At 41.1% G+C, this 16,951-nt stretch overlaps 2 protein-coding genes across 8 annotated transcripts in view; one reads left to right on the forward strand and one right to left on the reverse strand.

The window, feature by feature from the left end:
- dennd1b (DENN/MADD domain containing 1B) overlaps positions 1–4,177 on the reverse strand; it is a 105,468-nt gene extending 101,291 nt beyond the window's left edge. For all 7 annotated transcript variants that reach the window (XR_009925414.1, XR_009925413.1, XR_009925412.1 and 4 more), the window contains exons 1-2: positions 3,959–4,177; positions 3,293–3,357 (exon numbers count right to left, since the gene is read on the reverse strand). Coding sequence is in view for 4 of the 7 variants with exons in the window: in XM_062423868.1 (XP_062279852.1) it covers positions 3,293–3,357; positions 3,959–3,975 (82 nt within the window). In the remaining 3 variants the exon portion in view is untranslated. The remainder of the gene's footprint in view (positions 1–3,292; positions 3,358–3,958) is intronic.
- A 3,663-nt stretch (positions 4,178–7,840) lies between these two features.
- Positions 7,841–14,563, forward strand: c8h1orf53 (chromosome 8 C1orf53 homolog). Its single transcript, XM_062423879.1, has 3 exons — positions 7,841–8,319; positions 10,804–10,905; positions 11,964–14,563. The coding sequence occupies exons 1-3, from the start codon at positions 8,035–8,037 to the stop codon at positions 12,033–12,035; spliced, it is 459 nt and encodes a 152-aa protein (XP_062279863.1). The 5' UTR covers positions 7,841–8,034; the 3' UTR covers positions 12,036–14,563.
- Positions 14,564–16,951: the final 2,388 nt, after the last annotated feature.

The raw sequence follows: 16,951 nt of genomic DNA on the forward strand, positions 1-16,951 counted from the left end.
ACACAGGCTTTTAACAGCCTATTACATAAAGATATATTGAGTTGTGGTCTTGAACCTTACATAGTTCCTGTGCCAAAATGTTTACTTTATAATGTGTGTACTATCTATTCTGAGATCTCTAATTTTACAAGGGACTGTGACTTTTTAGTCGCTGAGAAAACAACTTAATAAAAAACGTATTGCAGGCCTGTCTGCAAACATGTGGGTGTCATCTGCACTCGTAGTGCTGACTACAGAAAGGTGTGAAACCCAGTTCACACAGGAAGTAGAGGGAAGGCGTACTGACCATCTATAAAAAGCTCCGCTATTTTTTTTCTGATAACAGTACAGCTTTTTTTTTTTACCTCTGTAGTTTGATCTCTGCTAATAAAAAAGAGATCTAACCTCTACATTACCCTAGCATCATGTCATGGTATGGTGCATGGATCTCATTTCAGACCTGCAGGACGAGGATGTGGTGAAAGTGGCAAAACAGTGGTACTGCATCAGCAAAACCAAGCACACAGCAAGCTTTCCAGTCACTCAAGGAAGACATCCTTTCAGTCACTTTAAAGCACGACACCACAAACTAGATTGCTATGCATGGCAGACAGAGTGCACAACAACGACGCTGCCAAATTCAATCTAAAATTAATCTTGTATTCCCTGAACTGTTAGGAGGAGATATGACAAATATGAGCAAGCTGGAACCTTCCGCCAGTTCTCAAAATGCTCAAATTTACACCATGTTGCTATGACAATTTAATAATAGTCTATCATGATTGCACTATTGTTTGTTTGCCTCTGTGAGGTAGTAGGAGGATAATGTGTAAATGTGAAGTGGTACTTTTTGGCAAAGTACCTAATGAGAAACGGTTCTACTTTGTGGTTAGTGACAGTAGAGGTTTCATATCATGGCCAAATCCTGTCTGTTATGAGTCATAGCATTAACCCTTTCATCTCATGACAGAAATAAGCACCACAAAATTGAGACAAATGCAAACATGGCTATGAGACAGATTAATATTAGGGCCTAATGCATGTTTAGATTTATAATAACTGCACAATATCGTCAATTCAAGCCTAGAACAATGATAAAAGCTTGTGCAGCACAGCTCTTTGCATTCAAGACACATTTCATCACACACTAAGTTCAGCTAAAGTCAAGTCAAAGAAAGGGAAATTGATCAGACTCAGAGAGAAGTGATTCATTCCTCAAATGGTAATCTGAAACAACCCTTTTAAAAAACAATATACCACAATCATAAGCCCCTGATGGCAGATAGTATAGATCTACATCATAACAACCTCCTCAACAGGGACATTTGTAATAGCCAATCAAGAGCTGAGAGTCATTTTGGTCAAATGACTGAGTAGAATGCATATGTTCCATTTGACCTGAGGGGTGTGCAAACATTGCTCTATAGCTGTGCTCCAGGGACCAGGAGTCCGGATATGAGTCTGACCCTGAATCATAGATGGGGGAAGTCAGTTATTACAGCGCAGGCTGGTGGTTTATGAGTTTAGTTTAAAATCCAATATCAGAACTACATCCAAGGACAACTTTCAGTGTACTCTGCTCGGTTCAGCAGCTGCACAAGTGAACCGTCTACATAACACCTCCTTAACGTCAAAAACTGAGCGGGCAAAATAAGACAGCTGGTGTAATATGTAGTGAAAATGTTTTTACATGATATTTGACTTATGGGTGACACTGGATATTGATGTGAAATATAGGTTACTTCATTTCCAATATTCATAAAAGGTAGAATATAGTGTTGTTCTTCAGTGGCCACAGTCATTTCCCAGGCTAGTCTGACCGCTTTTTGTCCTGGCCACAACTGCTGGAATGTTTGACCACTGCAAACAGCAGAACAGCTAATGCAGCTTGCTGACCCAAGCGTGATCTTTCTAAAGCAATCTCTGTGGGGTCACGGTTAAATGGGAAATGCCTGCACTGGTTAACCTATGGTCAGGCTTAGTAACAGAATAGTACATACTGTCAATATCAGTCAAATAAATGAACGATGCACAACACTAATAAAGATTTTAAAGCAACCAACATCTCTGACATTATGATTTTTTACAGCAGACCTCAGTGCTGACCGTAGCACTGACCTTCTCTTGTCCACGGTTTCTTGAAAAAGTGAACCACAGGGCACACATAACAGCAGACATAATGATTGCTCTTACTGTGCAAGACTGGACTCAGTCATACACCGTAGTTCAGTGACACTTACTGTCTGGCTTAAAACCCCCGTGTGAGTCCTTTTGGTAAACACTGCTGCCAACGTTACATGACATTGTGACTCTACAGCCTTAAAATTACTGTAATTACACTAAAACAGTCACCTTTGCAAACACAAGGCATCCACCGGATACAAAACACACATTAACATCTTAATCGGTGTACAGTAGATGTTAGAGATGTGACTAACAGTTATTTCCTCTATTAATTATCAATCTGTTGTTTATCTCTTAGACAAATCAATTAATCATTTGATCTATAAAATGTCCATCACATCTTTAAATTGCTTATTTTGTCTGACTCACACTACAATAGCCAGAAAAGTTCATGTAAAATAATGTAAAGCTGAGAATAGCAGCACATTTTGATATTTAACTTTTTATTTTGTTATTTTACAATATAACTTTAGTGATTAATATAGCCAACTTTTTAAATCGTTGCTGATTTCTGTAGATCAGGGGTTTTCATAGTCTGAGACCGCGGGGCCTCCTCTCAGACAAAGCATGGAAAAAGGCACCCCCACTCCACCCCCACCCTTAGTTTTACTCAGTTCCTGGATGCTTATGATGAAAATCATGATTGTTGTTTGATCCCATCGACACTCAACTCAGCCAAGATAATAGCCTGAGATTGCTGTTTGATATAACTTCTGACTACACCAAATACATAAAAACGTCCTAAAAAGGATTTCTTTCCGACTCTGTGAAAGAGGAAAAAAATCCCCAAAACTGCAGTATCTCTAAACTATCTCGTTAACCAGTTCACACACATCTAAGCTATTCTATGAGAGCTCCTTGTGACAACTAATGTAATAACTACTGTTATATTGTTTCACTTCCATTCACTGAGCCTCCCCCGAAACTGTTTGGAGCCCCTCTGGGGAGGCCCGCCTCCCACTTTGAAAACCTCTGCTGTAGATCACATAATCAGATAATTGTTTCAGTTCCAGCTCTATAAATTACTTGTGCTATTCATGAGTTTATAAACTTTTGTGTTTTACATGTCTACAGCAAGCAGAAGTTACAGTGAACACATATTATTTATGTCGATATTTACATCACCTACCCTCATTCTCAGATGTTGGACATGCCACCTGTACAACCACATCAAATGTTCTTTCTGGATTCTCCCTGAAAAGAATAAAACACAGTTAAGTGAGGGTAAAGGAGGAGACATGTGTTTTTTAAACAGAATTACTGGCAACAAGTGTGCATTCAGCATTTGCTCTCATTACAGCTGTGTCCCAGCTGTGGCCATTACGTGTACATTAGTAGCGTAATCATAAAGTGGACCTGTAGTCACTTGTCCTACTTCACATGAATCACAGTGTCAACAATCCGATAGTGTCACTACCAGCAGGTTAGCTACAGATGATAGTGCTGTAGTCTGAATGCAAGTTTGCTCATTTAAGACAACATATCTGAACTAACTTGGGGCACAGGAGATAGCTCCACATGTAACCGATTTAATACTGTCTGGTTGGCTAGCATAGCTGCTAATTGGTGGTCAGCTAGTAGACAGAGCAACAGACTGACCCAAATGCCGACGAGCCAGCTGGCCTGGCTGTTAAATCCACTGCTGGAGATTGGCTCACATTACGAATGACATTCCTCCGTGTTTCACAATGAACGCTAAAGGCACCAAGCGTCGGCAATTAGCTCGACATTTCTATACCACGAAGCCGACAACAGTGTGATGAAAAAAAAACATAAAACTCAAATGAGGTCTTACTTTATTCTGCTGTCCATGGTTTAGCTACCACATCGCGACAGATCCGTGCTGTCGGCTGTCCGAGAATATTTCCACAGTCTTGTCCTTCCGCTCCTCAGTCTCCACCGTCCCTCCTTCTTGTTTATCTGACACCGGTCGAAAGCTGCCGCGGCCACATGCTTGGAGGTGGGTGATAGTGAAGTATTGTGTGCCGTCCTTCACTCGTTAATGTGGCCTGAATCCCGGTTCAGCACCACGGTGGTTATTTCCCACAACAAACACCACTCCAGGAAGTGCTGTCAAAGATTTGGTGACGTCAGCGCGTCAGATGAGCACCTTGCTGCTGCTTCTGCCTGCAAGCATCTTTTCCTCCACTTTGGATGAGTAACAAGCATGACGCACACAGCAGACCTGATACATGTGATTTTTACTCTTGATAAATGAATAAAAGCCAACGTGTTTTCCTGTGAGACTTCCGTATTAATTCAATAATTGTGCCAGCGGTAGCCTGCAGCATGGATTCCCAAAGTGGGGTCCAGGGACTATCAGGTGGGAAGATGTGAGTGAAGAGTGTGAAACCTGTGAGCAGAATAGTCATACCTACATTCTCTCAGTGGACTAACTTCTGGCCAATGAAATAATAGGTTAAATTAAAATATTCCTTTTTTTTTCTGGGGACCCCCTGGACCCCACTTGGAGAAGCACTGGCCTAAAGGCTTCCAAGAGGCAAAATGAGAGGTAGTATAAACCTGCAATTATTGATTTATTTGCCATCTGGGTGCAGCAGGACAACCTGTAAACCTGTAAAACAGCACACTATCACATTATAGCCTGAAGTTGATATGGTAAACAGTTGCTTATTTTCCTCTCTTTTATTTAAACACCCAGGAGACACTGACCAACATTAGCATTTATTTGTATTTTGCTTCCACTAACTCCCGAGGGAAATATCTGGCGCTTTAGTGGCTAAATACCCCACATCTTCACCAACTTGCACCTAACTTGTTTCACGTGTGGTGAAAACGTGCCTTCTACGCCTTAAAATAAGCAGCAGGTTCACTGTTGCAAATCTGTCACAGTTATTTATGCACAATATTAATTGAGGTGTGTTAATGCAGATCTTGCATATTTAGCCAATTTTGTGGCCCTCCTTGTAGAGGAGCCCAGTCCAAAGTAATAGAAGACCTCTATTATTTCAATGTTAAATTGTATTCACATTAATCATATTTCTAAAGCAAAAGTGACAGAGAACATAGTAGGTGGGTGGGGACCAAACAGCAAATGTAATCTGGCCATGTTAATCAACAAGTTAATCTGGTCATGTTCAAAGTTGATCAAATCGGGGTTACACACAGAAATAAGGCACACAAATAGACCAGAGTGATTGGTTTAAATCCCTTTATCAGTTGGACTCTGTAATATTGATGCACATGTCTCAAATTTCTTAACTACACAAAAATTGCACTTGAACAAGGCACTTAATCTCCAGCTGGAGCAGTGGGGCCCTAAAGGTTAAATAAGTGCATTTTAACCTTTCTTATATACCGTCTATGATGTTAACTGAAAGGTAGACAGTTTACTGTAAGTTTGGGAAAGTGAGAAGTCACACTTGCCCCTCCCTTATTACTATAACTGAAGAAGAGTGGTGAAGCCTGGCATGATGACTTGACTTTCCCCTGCATAATTACAGTGTGTCATCTATATGCTCCTTAAAGTAACCACGGTAGACTACAGTCCAAAGTATGAAATCACTGCTGAAATTGCAATACCTAAATCAGTTACATAAGCTTTTTAATCATGAAAACTGTGTATCATACAAACCACATATAGAATCAACTGTGTATGGATATTATAATCTGCTTCAGGACTCTACATTAAATGAATTGCTCATGATTTAGCTGAGTCACTTAAACCCTTAAAGGGTAATACACCCAAATGATAAAATATTGTCTTGCTGTATTTTATTGTATTGTATTTCTATAATATTGCGCAGCTCAGCATTTTAATTTCCAGTGGGGCCGTTCCTTGTGTCCTGGGCACATGTGCTGATTCACAGCTGTTAACCTATGTAAGCCTACAGAGTCAGTCATTAATTTGACATCAGACCAACTCCGTAAAGTAACACCTAGTTGCATAATCAATAAATGTTTTGATGCTCTGATTTTCATCTTTGGGGAGATTTATGTCTCTGTATGGATGTTTAATACAGCGCAATATATAGTCTGTATTAGGGTGGACTTCCCTTATAGTGTTTGCATTGAATCTCATGTTTAAGCAATATTTGTCCCATGGTAAATTGAAAGCAATGGCTTAGATGTACTTCTCTCTCCTCTCCAGAGAGTCTGTCTGGATCAGAGCCAGATTTCTTCAGGCTGACTGGAAGGTAATTAAGTGGCAGTAGACTGGGGCATGCTGTTTCAGGCGTCCGTATGAAATGATAATGGCAGGGCTGCTGCCTTAACTTAAAAAAAACAATATGACACACGCATGCATATGCACGCATTGCACACGCACAAATACACACAAAGAGACACATACATGAAGCTATGAATCTTGGCTATACTGGATCCAGAGAGGTTTCACATTTCAAGGAACTGCAAACAGTAAACTGTCCCAGATTATGATCATTTAAGAGAAGCTAACACTGAAAAAGGGACAATACACTGCATCATTGTCCTTCTGAGGCCTGGTAAATATATTTTATAATTGTTTGAAATATTTGGCCAAGCTTAGGTGCACATGATTTATCTTGCTGAATTGAAGAAAATATACAACAAGGATTCCCTGTGTTTTTTTTTTTTACATGCAGTGGAAATGCTGTCTGGCCCAAATGCAGCCCCAACAACAATATCTTGCTTTACAGTCTATTGCATTTTAAATTTGTAACACATCTCTATTATCTCACATTTATTAAGTTGTTTTTTCAGAATAAGATTTTCATAGAGAACAACCTGTTTTTTAAAAGCTATACATCTAGCACTTTTTCGCAATGTTCCCCATACTGAGCATGCATACATAAATTTTTTTCCAGTGATGTGTAACTTGTCTGAGGGTAAATTGACCCCACAATGTCAGTCAAAAGACACTTGTCAGGTTTCATTAACCAGAATTCTGGAGTAGACACATCATCAGAGGTAGCTTACAGCGGTGGATAACCTTGAAAGGACTCATTAATGTCCACTCATCAACCTTGCAGTGCTTAGTCTAAGTCGCCATATTACTTTAATATAACAGGGGAAGGTGTCTTTGCTCGAATCCATTCTGGCCAAGGAGAGCCAAGCTAGGCATTTATAGGGATGGTGAAGGTCTGTCCGCATGATTTACTATCTATATACGCACTTATAAATAGTATGGCTCACAAAATGTCACAGAACACTGACAGAAGTTTTCATGTTAACAATTTCTTCAGTAGAGAGTATTTCTAATTAAAACAGTTCCTATTGAGCTCTGTGTATTAGTAGGGACTCTGTTCTCTTTAAATATATTTTTAAGTGTAATTTTTCAGTGCTTTGAGCACCACAAATTAAATTAAATTTGGATTTTTCAGAAACCTCAGACATGGACGTCTCAAAAACATTTGGGTAAACTAACCCTTTAATTGGTATCACACTTGTGCAATATTTCATTTAAGAAGAATCTTGCCTTGCCTGCTTTTTGCTGAACACTTTATTTACTTTAGTGGTGTGATAACATTTTTAAAATCTGTGTTTATATACTGCATATTTGATTGGGGTTTTTTTTCTCAGTAATGTGTATCTAGTTAAGCTCATATTTTTAGTAGCTGCTTTGAAACAGCAGAGGCGCTGTATGGAGCAGTGGATCCTTGTTACGTGATGGTCACATGTCACCGCTGTGACGACGCAGAGGAGGAAGTAAAAGAGATTTCTGTGCAGGAGAGGAGGAGGCAGAAAGTAGACATGCAACATTGATAATATTTGATAGTAACCCACATGCGAATGTAATCTGTCGTCACAGTGTTTAGTGAAGAAATTGTCTATTTATCCAGAGTCTTGCACCTTTTCTTGCGTACATTTGCAAGACGAGAAACAATGTAAAAGTTTTCTCATGTAGCAAGTTTTAAAGCTCTTACATGCAGCATGCTTCACCAACATTACCAGCGTAAAGCACTGGTCAGCAGACTGATTCTTCTTCATGTCCACTTTAAAAAACGACTCATAACAATGTCAATACCGGACTTATCAGAGGAGAGCTCGAATAAGCGAGTGAGAGGCAACAGTGTGTTACAGATGAAAAAGGACAGGAGTGAAGCACCCCTCAATGACGCGGTGACAAACAGCAGGGTGGCTGAAAACGACCCTGCTGCCAGAAAGTTTACAGAGGAAGAAATGGCTATTCACAGGAGCCATAGAGAGGCTTGTGAGGTAAGATGTATCACTTGCAAGACTTCAAATGGATGTTGATCTGTCTGATTACCACGATTAGGCATCATCACTTATAGCTGGATGTTCCCACGTGTTTTTTTTTTGCTGCTTGTGATTTGAACTGAACTGCATAAATGGAATAAATAATATCCTTTATTTTAGGAAAAGTAGCAAAACCACAATGTAAGAAGCATTGTGGTATTGCAGCATTACATTTTTACATTAGTGAGAGTACAATATTATCAACAAAGTGCTTTAAAAGTATTAAAAGCATTTATTATGAGAGTTATTCTATGATCTTATTGAAGTATTATTACTATATTTACATGTAAGCAGCATTGCAATGTCAGTTTGGTGCTAATTCATACCTTTGAATACTGTTAAGGTATGCCATGTTTTACAAGATAATTATATGTTTTGTATGTAAAGTCTGCATCTGCAAAGTAACTATAGTTGTCATAATATTAGTAGAAAAGTGCAATATTTCTTTCTGAAATGTAGGGCAGTATGAAGAAACACAAAATGAAATACTCAAGCATAATACAAATACTACAAAACCGTTACTTGAGAAAAATGAATGTTATTTCCTAAACTAAAATCAAGAGAATAAAATAATAATAAGTATGCATTCTGTCATTAGTTAATAGGTTACAGAGAAATTCTCGTATTCCTCACTTTGCTTGAAATATCATAGAATTTCTTCTATGAAAAAAGTGCTATGGTGAAAATATATTGCAGTTATTTTAATCTACACAGTTTGAATCTGTTTCTAAATTCAAAACATGTGACATCTGTTGTAAGATTTTTTTCTGGAGCTTGTCCCAAAATTCAGTTTTTTCTCCAGCATATTTTCCCTGTGCTCCCTGATATGCATGTTGTGTAAATGTCCCAGTGCACAACAGGTGAAGCATTTCAAATCAGTATGACATAATTAAATTATTTAAACTAACACCACCTTATTTACAGTTTCTAGTAGGCGACATGAAACAACAAACACATATGTCAATTCCATAATAAACCAAATATCAGCAATGCAAATAACACTGCACAATAAGACTTAATTTAAGCTTATATCTGCTATAGTATGATAATATGATAATTGCCAGCTGTGGTGCATCTCTAGAGCCCATTTGCAATGGACCCAAGTTTTCTACATGGTTAAATGGCAAAATTCAAATGTACTGTAATTTTTATTACTAAAAGTGACTATAAAGGTTTACTTTTGACTCATTAATTCAGTCTTTTCATTCTTACTTCCTAAATATAATATAATAATAATAACTTTATTTTGTATAGCGCCTTTCATGAAACCCAAGGTTGCGTCCCAATAACAAGAAACACAGACAACAACAACAACAACAACAACAGTACAGTACAGACAAAAACACACATTTAGCCGGCAAAAGCCTGTATGAATTACAAGATATAGTACAAATGTATTATTTTCAGTACAAATAAATTGTTGATTGAGCATATATGGTGCAAAATCCTGCCACATGTAACCTGCATTTACAGTATAATTGTGTAATCATCCAATCGACTTGATATTATAAGAAGATTATAGTTTTTTAACACTTTTGTAATATTTTTACCACAAGCATACTTACCTATATGTCATATGATTATATGTAATGATGATAATTTTCTTTGTCAGATCCATCATATTCACCAAATCGTAGTGGCTCTCCCATCAAGCAGAGCCAGTGAGCTGTGTGGTGGCAACAATAGTGAATAGGTGTCATCTGCATGCCTTTAGGCTTATCTGTTGTAAATATTGTGCTTCTGAGTGTGGATGAAGTTGAGGCAAGTTGGCCGCGACCTGAGGAGAGTGGTAGGGCCTGGGTGGGAAAAGCACAATACAGAGGGGACCCAGCTATGCCAACTTCACTATGTGGCACTGCAATGCCATGTGAAATGACAGGCCGTGTCACCAAAAGGCCTGGGGCCTTTTTCCCTTTGTGGCCTGTCAAAGCTCACCAACTAGTGGGCTCTCAGTTTGAAACAGACTGAGAGATGACATTTTCTAACTTCCTAAGGGATGGCAGAGGAGTTCAGTGTTTTCCTCTTACAGAAGGTGGTTCCGTGTCTGTGAATGGTTGGTTACAAAAAGAGGAGGATTGTGTCTAGAATATTTTTTTAGCATCCGGGAAAGCTGAAGTGAATAAAAGCAAACGTATTATAGAGCCGCCAGTCAGTTAATCATTGCAGATTATCACCTACTGAATTTCACACAAAAGGACAGCACTAATTAATTAGTAATATCATAAGACATAGACTGTCTTACATCTGTTTCTTTACATGGGAGGTCATCCATTCCTACTTCTCCTTGACCCAAAGCAATCTGTTTCTATGTATATGTTCATATTCAGTATCGCGCCTTTGTGTGTAATGTATATGTATATGGTTATGTATGCGGGGGTCACACACCAGCATACGCGTTTGTATGTTGTACTAATTAAATAATAATATCTTCATTATGTTCAGGCGAAGAAGCAGATGTATGTCGACCCTTCCAGTGGGTACAAGGTGTTCACAGAGTATGCCCACCTTCAGAGAGGGAAATGCTGTGGCAGCGCATGCAGACATGTGAGCTCTTTGTTTTTTCTGTTTTACCATGTTGTGTGTTCCTCTACTCCACTTCTTCTCTCCTTTCTGCTGTTAGTTTTGTGTAGTCCTACTCTGTCCTGCCCCACCCTGTTCTTTTCTTTTCTGCTCTGGGCCCTGTTCTCCAGTAATAATTTCATTGGGACATTAACTGTGTTTCAACAAATGCTCATTAAGAACAAGTGGGTGTGCATGGCTGTTAAGAGCATTTTAACATCAGCTGTGCAAGATACTGAAAAAGATTAATTAATTCAAGTGCAACACAACAAAAATACAAGAACAAAAGATGCACCAAAATGCTTAGAATCATTCAATTTTGCATGTGAATGTGCTGCTGGAGGCAGATATTACCCTTGAGCTTAGATAAAGAAATAACTAAATGGGAGCGGTATGAATGCAGGTGTTGTCATTCTGTCATTAACCCTCCTGTATGTTGAGAAGAAACTTTTTTCGCCTCTTGTGAATTTCATTTTTTCAGATATTACTTGTGTAACCTATGAAAGGCTAAAATATGATTTTGTTAATTATTTGTCTGAAGTTGAGCCTGTGTGGAACCAAACACTGCTTTTATTCACTGAGAGCATTACTTGTTATGATATTAGCTAAACAAAATTCATGAAGTAAAGAAAGATTTTAAATGAAACAGATAAGTCATAGTTACTCATGCAGGTGTTTCCAGTTTTTTTGGATGCAACCTTAAATCTACAAGTTGATAGGAAGCACTTTTAGTTCTTATGTCTTGTAAAAAGGCCGGAATAAGAAGTTTTTCATGATCACCTTGGCCTCAAAATACTTAAACAGAGCCCTGATCTCAACACTGCTGTTCTCTTCTGTCCCAATGAGTCTTGTTCTGGTCTGTTTGGTCCCCATTGTGTTTCATCACAAGCAGCTTTGTTTTCTCTTCTGTCCTGTCTCATCCCATCCTCTCTTGTTCTGTGTTGTCCTTTGCACATGTTCATGTCTTGCTCTCTGTGAGACTCAACGTCTACTCCACATGAAGCCGTTCAACACTATTTAATTATTTCATTTCTCTCCCTCAGTGTCCATATGGCCAAGTCAACGTGAAGGACCCTGCGATGAAGAAACAGTTTAATTCTCTATTTTATGTGTAGGCCTAACAAGCAAAAGGTAATATGCAAGATACTGTTTAGAATGGAGCCCACCACATGTTGCTGTCTTCTGCTTGTCGTTATTTGGACTACTTTGAGAGTCATTTTTTATCAGTGTACTAAATGATGAAATATGGGTAGTGTTTGTGCAATACCTATCTCCTCTGAATTACAATTCTTTGGAAAAACATTTTCATTCTCATAAGACGGGGAAGGAGGGGAAAGGATTTGTTCACTAGAAATTCATGTAAAATAGTCTTTTATCACATTTTGTTTTGTTATATTTTTCTGATATTTTTATTGAATGTCCAATGAAATGCCTTGAGCTTCATTTTTCGTCTCTCTTTATGAGTATTTAATATTTTGTGGTTTTCTGCTCTTCTGATGCATTTACAAGGGTTGTGGGAGTATAGAGATGAAGACTGAAAGTGCATTTTAGATCTTCGCCCTCAAGACAAAGGGCATATAAGCAAAAGTAACTGCAGATATATTCAGATGGAGTCTTGTGCTCTTTTGCTTTGCATCTCTTGTTATTTTTTTTCTCCCAAATGTATGACTGTATGAATATTAGCATCATTTACACCCCACAACTGCTCGACTGAACTGTCTACCTTTGACTGAAATAGGCTACTGTGTTGTTAAAAATAAGCAGGGGCCAAGGGTCAGCCCTCACACTTGTGCTGCTTTTACACCACTTGATGGAATCAGGCTGTTAACAAACATGCCATGGACATCAACAGCAGCCCTCCCCACCGGACTCGCAGCTCAGCCTCCTGGCAACACTTGGCTACAGCACAGCACCCTGCGGCTGCTCTCCTGAGCTGCAGCCTAATGAACTCCTGGGCCCTCTTATCCCAGCACTGCAATAGATCAGCTCATGTTCAAGAGCATGCATAGAAGCACACATGCATAAGCAGACTTACTCCATCACAACACCCTGTGGCTCCTAATAGGCCAATATAGAATAAAGGTTGCACTGAACAGCACACTTTGTAGCCCACAGTATAGTACAACCTAAGGTCAAGCGCTCATACTGCACTACCTGTGCGTGCAAGAGATGTTGAGGAAAGATGCGCCACTTGATTTGTGAGTGCATGTGGGTAGGCAGCGCGATGCCTTCAGGCGCTGGCTCTGAACCTGCCACACACACTCGCCTGTCTCCGCCTGATTGGGCAAACAGCGTCGGGATGAGAGGATGTGTCTGCCGCGGAATTCTGTCGCAGCCGCCTACTGGCGTGGCCACAATTTTCCACGGCAGGTGGGTCCCAAAGGCAAGTGCTTAGTGATCGGAGCAAAGCCCTGTGAGCGGCTACAAGGAGATTCATGATCCCAACAGTGCTGGGGAGGACAGGTTCTCGGGGACGCGTCGTCAGGCGGGATGAGAGGCGAAGTTATTTGGTGTTATTCTAAACTGAGGCAGCGGAGCGTGCGGCAGCAACATTTCTACAGCGGGACGGTGAAGGTGTCACACTCATCAAGTACCTGGGCCCGCTTGCCTGCCGCGGCTCTGCGGGTTTTTGCCTAGGGACTTGTCTGTCACATTAAAGTAGATGCGTTGCCATTCAGGGCCTCGGCGGTCCCGCAGCCTGACCATGAAATAGGCCAACTTTCATGTCTGCCTCATCCCTCCTCGTCTACCCAATCCAGTGATGGCACAGTTTGAAATGTTTTGTTTTTTTCATCATGTTCTAGCTTAGCAGTTGGTGACTGAGACACAAACAGCACAACAATCCCTTCTACAGATTAATGGGGAAATGTATTTGCAGAAAACATTACAAATCTACTCCTCCCTCTACAACCAGACTGGTCAATCATCACATTTAAGTACAGAAACGTTGAGCTTTGTCTTACTGCATTTTTTTAATCACCCCCCCTAAATGCTGATTATTTCCACAATGTTATGTTGCAGCATTGAACCAAAAAGAATGTGATCCACCCATTTCTTTCTTACTTGCTGCTCTGAAGTTGTTGTTTAAAAAAAAAAAACATGCTTAGCTTTTATTTAATTACAGCTAATTTAATGTATTTGCCAAGTTTATAGCATTATTGTAACTTGCCTTAATCATGATTGAATTCACCTCATCAATTTTGGCTGTTATACAACCCCCACCATCCCAAAAAAATAAAGCCCAGTCCAGTCTAATTTATTTTATTATTTGTTATTTCTCAATATATAGGGGAAAATACACACATGCACATGTGCACTCATACACACATATGCACAGCCAGTGGTATCCCGTTGTGAAGATGGGCTCCCAAGTTACTTTAGCCAACTAGACATGTGAGGTGTTTATTTCAGGCATTTTGGACTGAACATCTCTGACCTTCAGCTGAAGCATATGCTGTGCTGGAGCGGAGTGGCAGCTACATATCGTGTGCCTTTCTACAGGACGATGGCACTAGCCGCAGAGAAAAAGGGAGCTGTCCAGTTTGGAACTGTGACCAGACAGGCTCTAGTCACAACCAGTTGACAGGCCAAGCAGCCCCCTCCTCCCTCAACCCACCCCCCCTCCTCTATCTCAAACAGGCACAGCAGCCCTGCGGCCAATGGCCCCAACCACAGTCAGTTACAGTGTCTCCATCACTGTTGGCCAGACCAGCCAGAAACTGACACAGGGTTGGCGGGGGGAAAAAAACTTGAGTGTCAGCCGTATGATGGCTGAAAGGAACATCAGTCCCAGCGATTGGCCAGGCACTGCTTGGTATGATTGTGTGTGTGCGTGCATGTGTTGACACGTGCACATGTGTCTTGATATTCAAGCAGCATTTGAGCAGCCCCTACATCAATGTCTGGTCGTTCTACACAGAAAATGTCAGCTTGCCTCGGGGCAGCAGCCTCCGCAGTGGTCATATGGACAACTAGATCCCTGTGGTAGAATTAGTGATAAGAAACACACATGGCCACTGAGTGACAGTCAGCGCACCAGATTCCTTTGGACAGACAGGGCTGCAAATAGCACAGAGGAGCAGTTTCTCCCTCAGACCGCAACTGGTGGTCAGGCTCATGCCAGGCCAAGTCGTGGCGGCCAGATGAGCCCTGATAAAAGGAGAGTCAGGGGCAGTCACAGGCACCTAAGTGCCGGAGAAGCACTTTGGCCTGTTTACTTATTGGTGCAGTCACATCTGTGATTTCTTGTCTACAAAAGACAAGTGATGTAATGGCTCTTTTTTTTATTGCTTTTACATTGTAACCTCTAAAATATGTCACACTACGTCTCCTTCTGACTCACTTTCCTAAATGAATGGTTGAAGTACAAAGAAGTAGTTTGACAACACAATATGCAAGCATCAACTAAACCAGTGTGTCTACATAGAAAAGCTGCTTTGCCCCGAAGGTTATATAGCGATAAAGAACATCCATCTATTATGTTTCCATGTCCTTTCTAGTGTGGCCAGATATGGACTAATATGTGCGCCATTCCCCAGGAGGATACTCTGTCCCCAGAGGAGATGCAGGGGGATGTGTGTGGAGGTGGCGGTGAGCTATTGGAGCTGTTCTGGAGGCAGGGAGGGGAGGCAGGCAGCAGTTGGTGTGCAGAGAGTAGAGGCTCAGGCTGGCTAGTTAAGAGCTTCTTTCTCCTATCCTCCATCTGCCAGGGACCGGGGTTGTGATTTGAGCTCCAGCAGAGCAGAGCAGGGAGGAGATCGAAGGAGGGGTGGAGGGAAGTAGGGGATGGGGGGGTGGGGGGGGGGTGAAGGGAGGAGGAGGGGGGCTAGGGGGGGTAGTGTGGTTGGAAGAGACAGAAAAGAGAAAGTGGAAGAAGCGGGGAGCTGGAGGAGGAGGGAAAAAGTGAGGGAGAAAGACCTGGAGAGAGAAAATAAGGGTGGAAATGAAAAACAGGATACATGGGGATTGAGACGCCTCAAAAATCTATTTATAGGCTTATTCTTGTCTATCATTATTTTTCTAAATCACTGTTAGACATTTTAATTCTGGGTATCAGCAATAAAAACAGCACTCTGGCTGTATTTCATCACTGCTTGTGTATTTTGATATTTCCTTTCCCCCCCAATAATTATGAAGCCATGTCCACTGTGTGTTTGTAAATATTTCCAGGATGTCTCACCATCCTCTCACCCACCCACCAGGTTCATGTGACTGGGATACATGTGACTGGGATACAGCTTTACAGTGCTTCACTCCTCCCTCTGTTCCTCCTCCTCAAACCCCCCTTTCCCTTTCCTTCCCACTCCTCTCCTTCATTCTGTCAGTGTTTAGCCTGTGGTTCCCTACACCACAGTGGATCCTGGGAGAGCCTCCCGCCTCCTCCTCCTTCCTCTCCTCCTCCCTGCCTCTCTTCCTCAGTTGCTTTTCTGGCCATGCTTTGGGAGTGACTGAGAGCTGAGTGTCACTTGAGGTGACCCAGAAATGATAACGCCAGATGAACCCTGGATGTGTGGTAATCTAACCACCATGCCCTACAGCAGAGAGGAGCCAGGCAGGGAAGAAGGCAGGCAGGCAGGCAGGCAGGCAGGCAGGCAGGCAGGCAGGCAGGAAGGCATCCCGGGTTGGTGCTCTATATCTGTGGTTTCACCATTGAACCATGCTGCAGAGCCTGTCCTGGGTATCATTCTCGGGAAACGCTGTGCGCTCTGTACACGTTGTGGTACACAGTGAAATGGATCTCAGTGCCGTTGCATTATTGATGAGATACATTGTGATGTCAAACCAGGCGGAAGGAGCGTAGCAAAATGACTGTTAGCAGTATGCCACATGATCATTTATGCAAGCAGTACAGAGGTTTAATTAATTGTCACCCTTCGCTCTCAGCCCCAGTGCTCACACAAGCAGACATTATTCTATTCACTTGTTGTCAATTGAAATCAGTCCATCTATACCTCAGTGTTTTGTCCTCCAAGTGGCCAGTGTGAGTAGCTTTGGGTCACCCCGTCTTCTGGATGACCTCCCTTTGTCATGT

Source organism: Scomber scombrus, chromosome 8, assembly GCF_963691925.1.
Source record: "Scomber scombrus chromosome 8, fScoSco1.1, whole genome shotgun sequence".
In the NCBI taxonomy this organism is placed as follows: domain Eukaryota; kingdom Metazoa; phylum Chordata; class Actinopteri; order Scombriformes; family Scombridae; genus Scomber; species Scomber scombrus.

What these genes read in the sequence shown, in the direction of transcription:
- c8h1orf53 (XM_062423879.1), top strand. Translation starts at nt 8,035, where the DNA reads ATGCTTCACCAACATTACCAGCGTAAAGCACTGGTCAGCAGACTGATT. An exon ending in GCCATAGAGAGGCTTGTGAG is followed by an intron (nt 8,320 to 10,803) that starts GTAAGATGTATC and finishes CATTATGTTCAG; the next exon opens with GCGAAGAAGCAGATGTATGT. An exon ending in GTGGCAGCGCATGCAGACAT is followed by an intron (nt 10,906 to 11,963) that starts GTGAGCTCTTTG and finishes TCTCTCCCTCAG; the next exon opens with TGTCCATATGGCCAAGTCAA.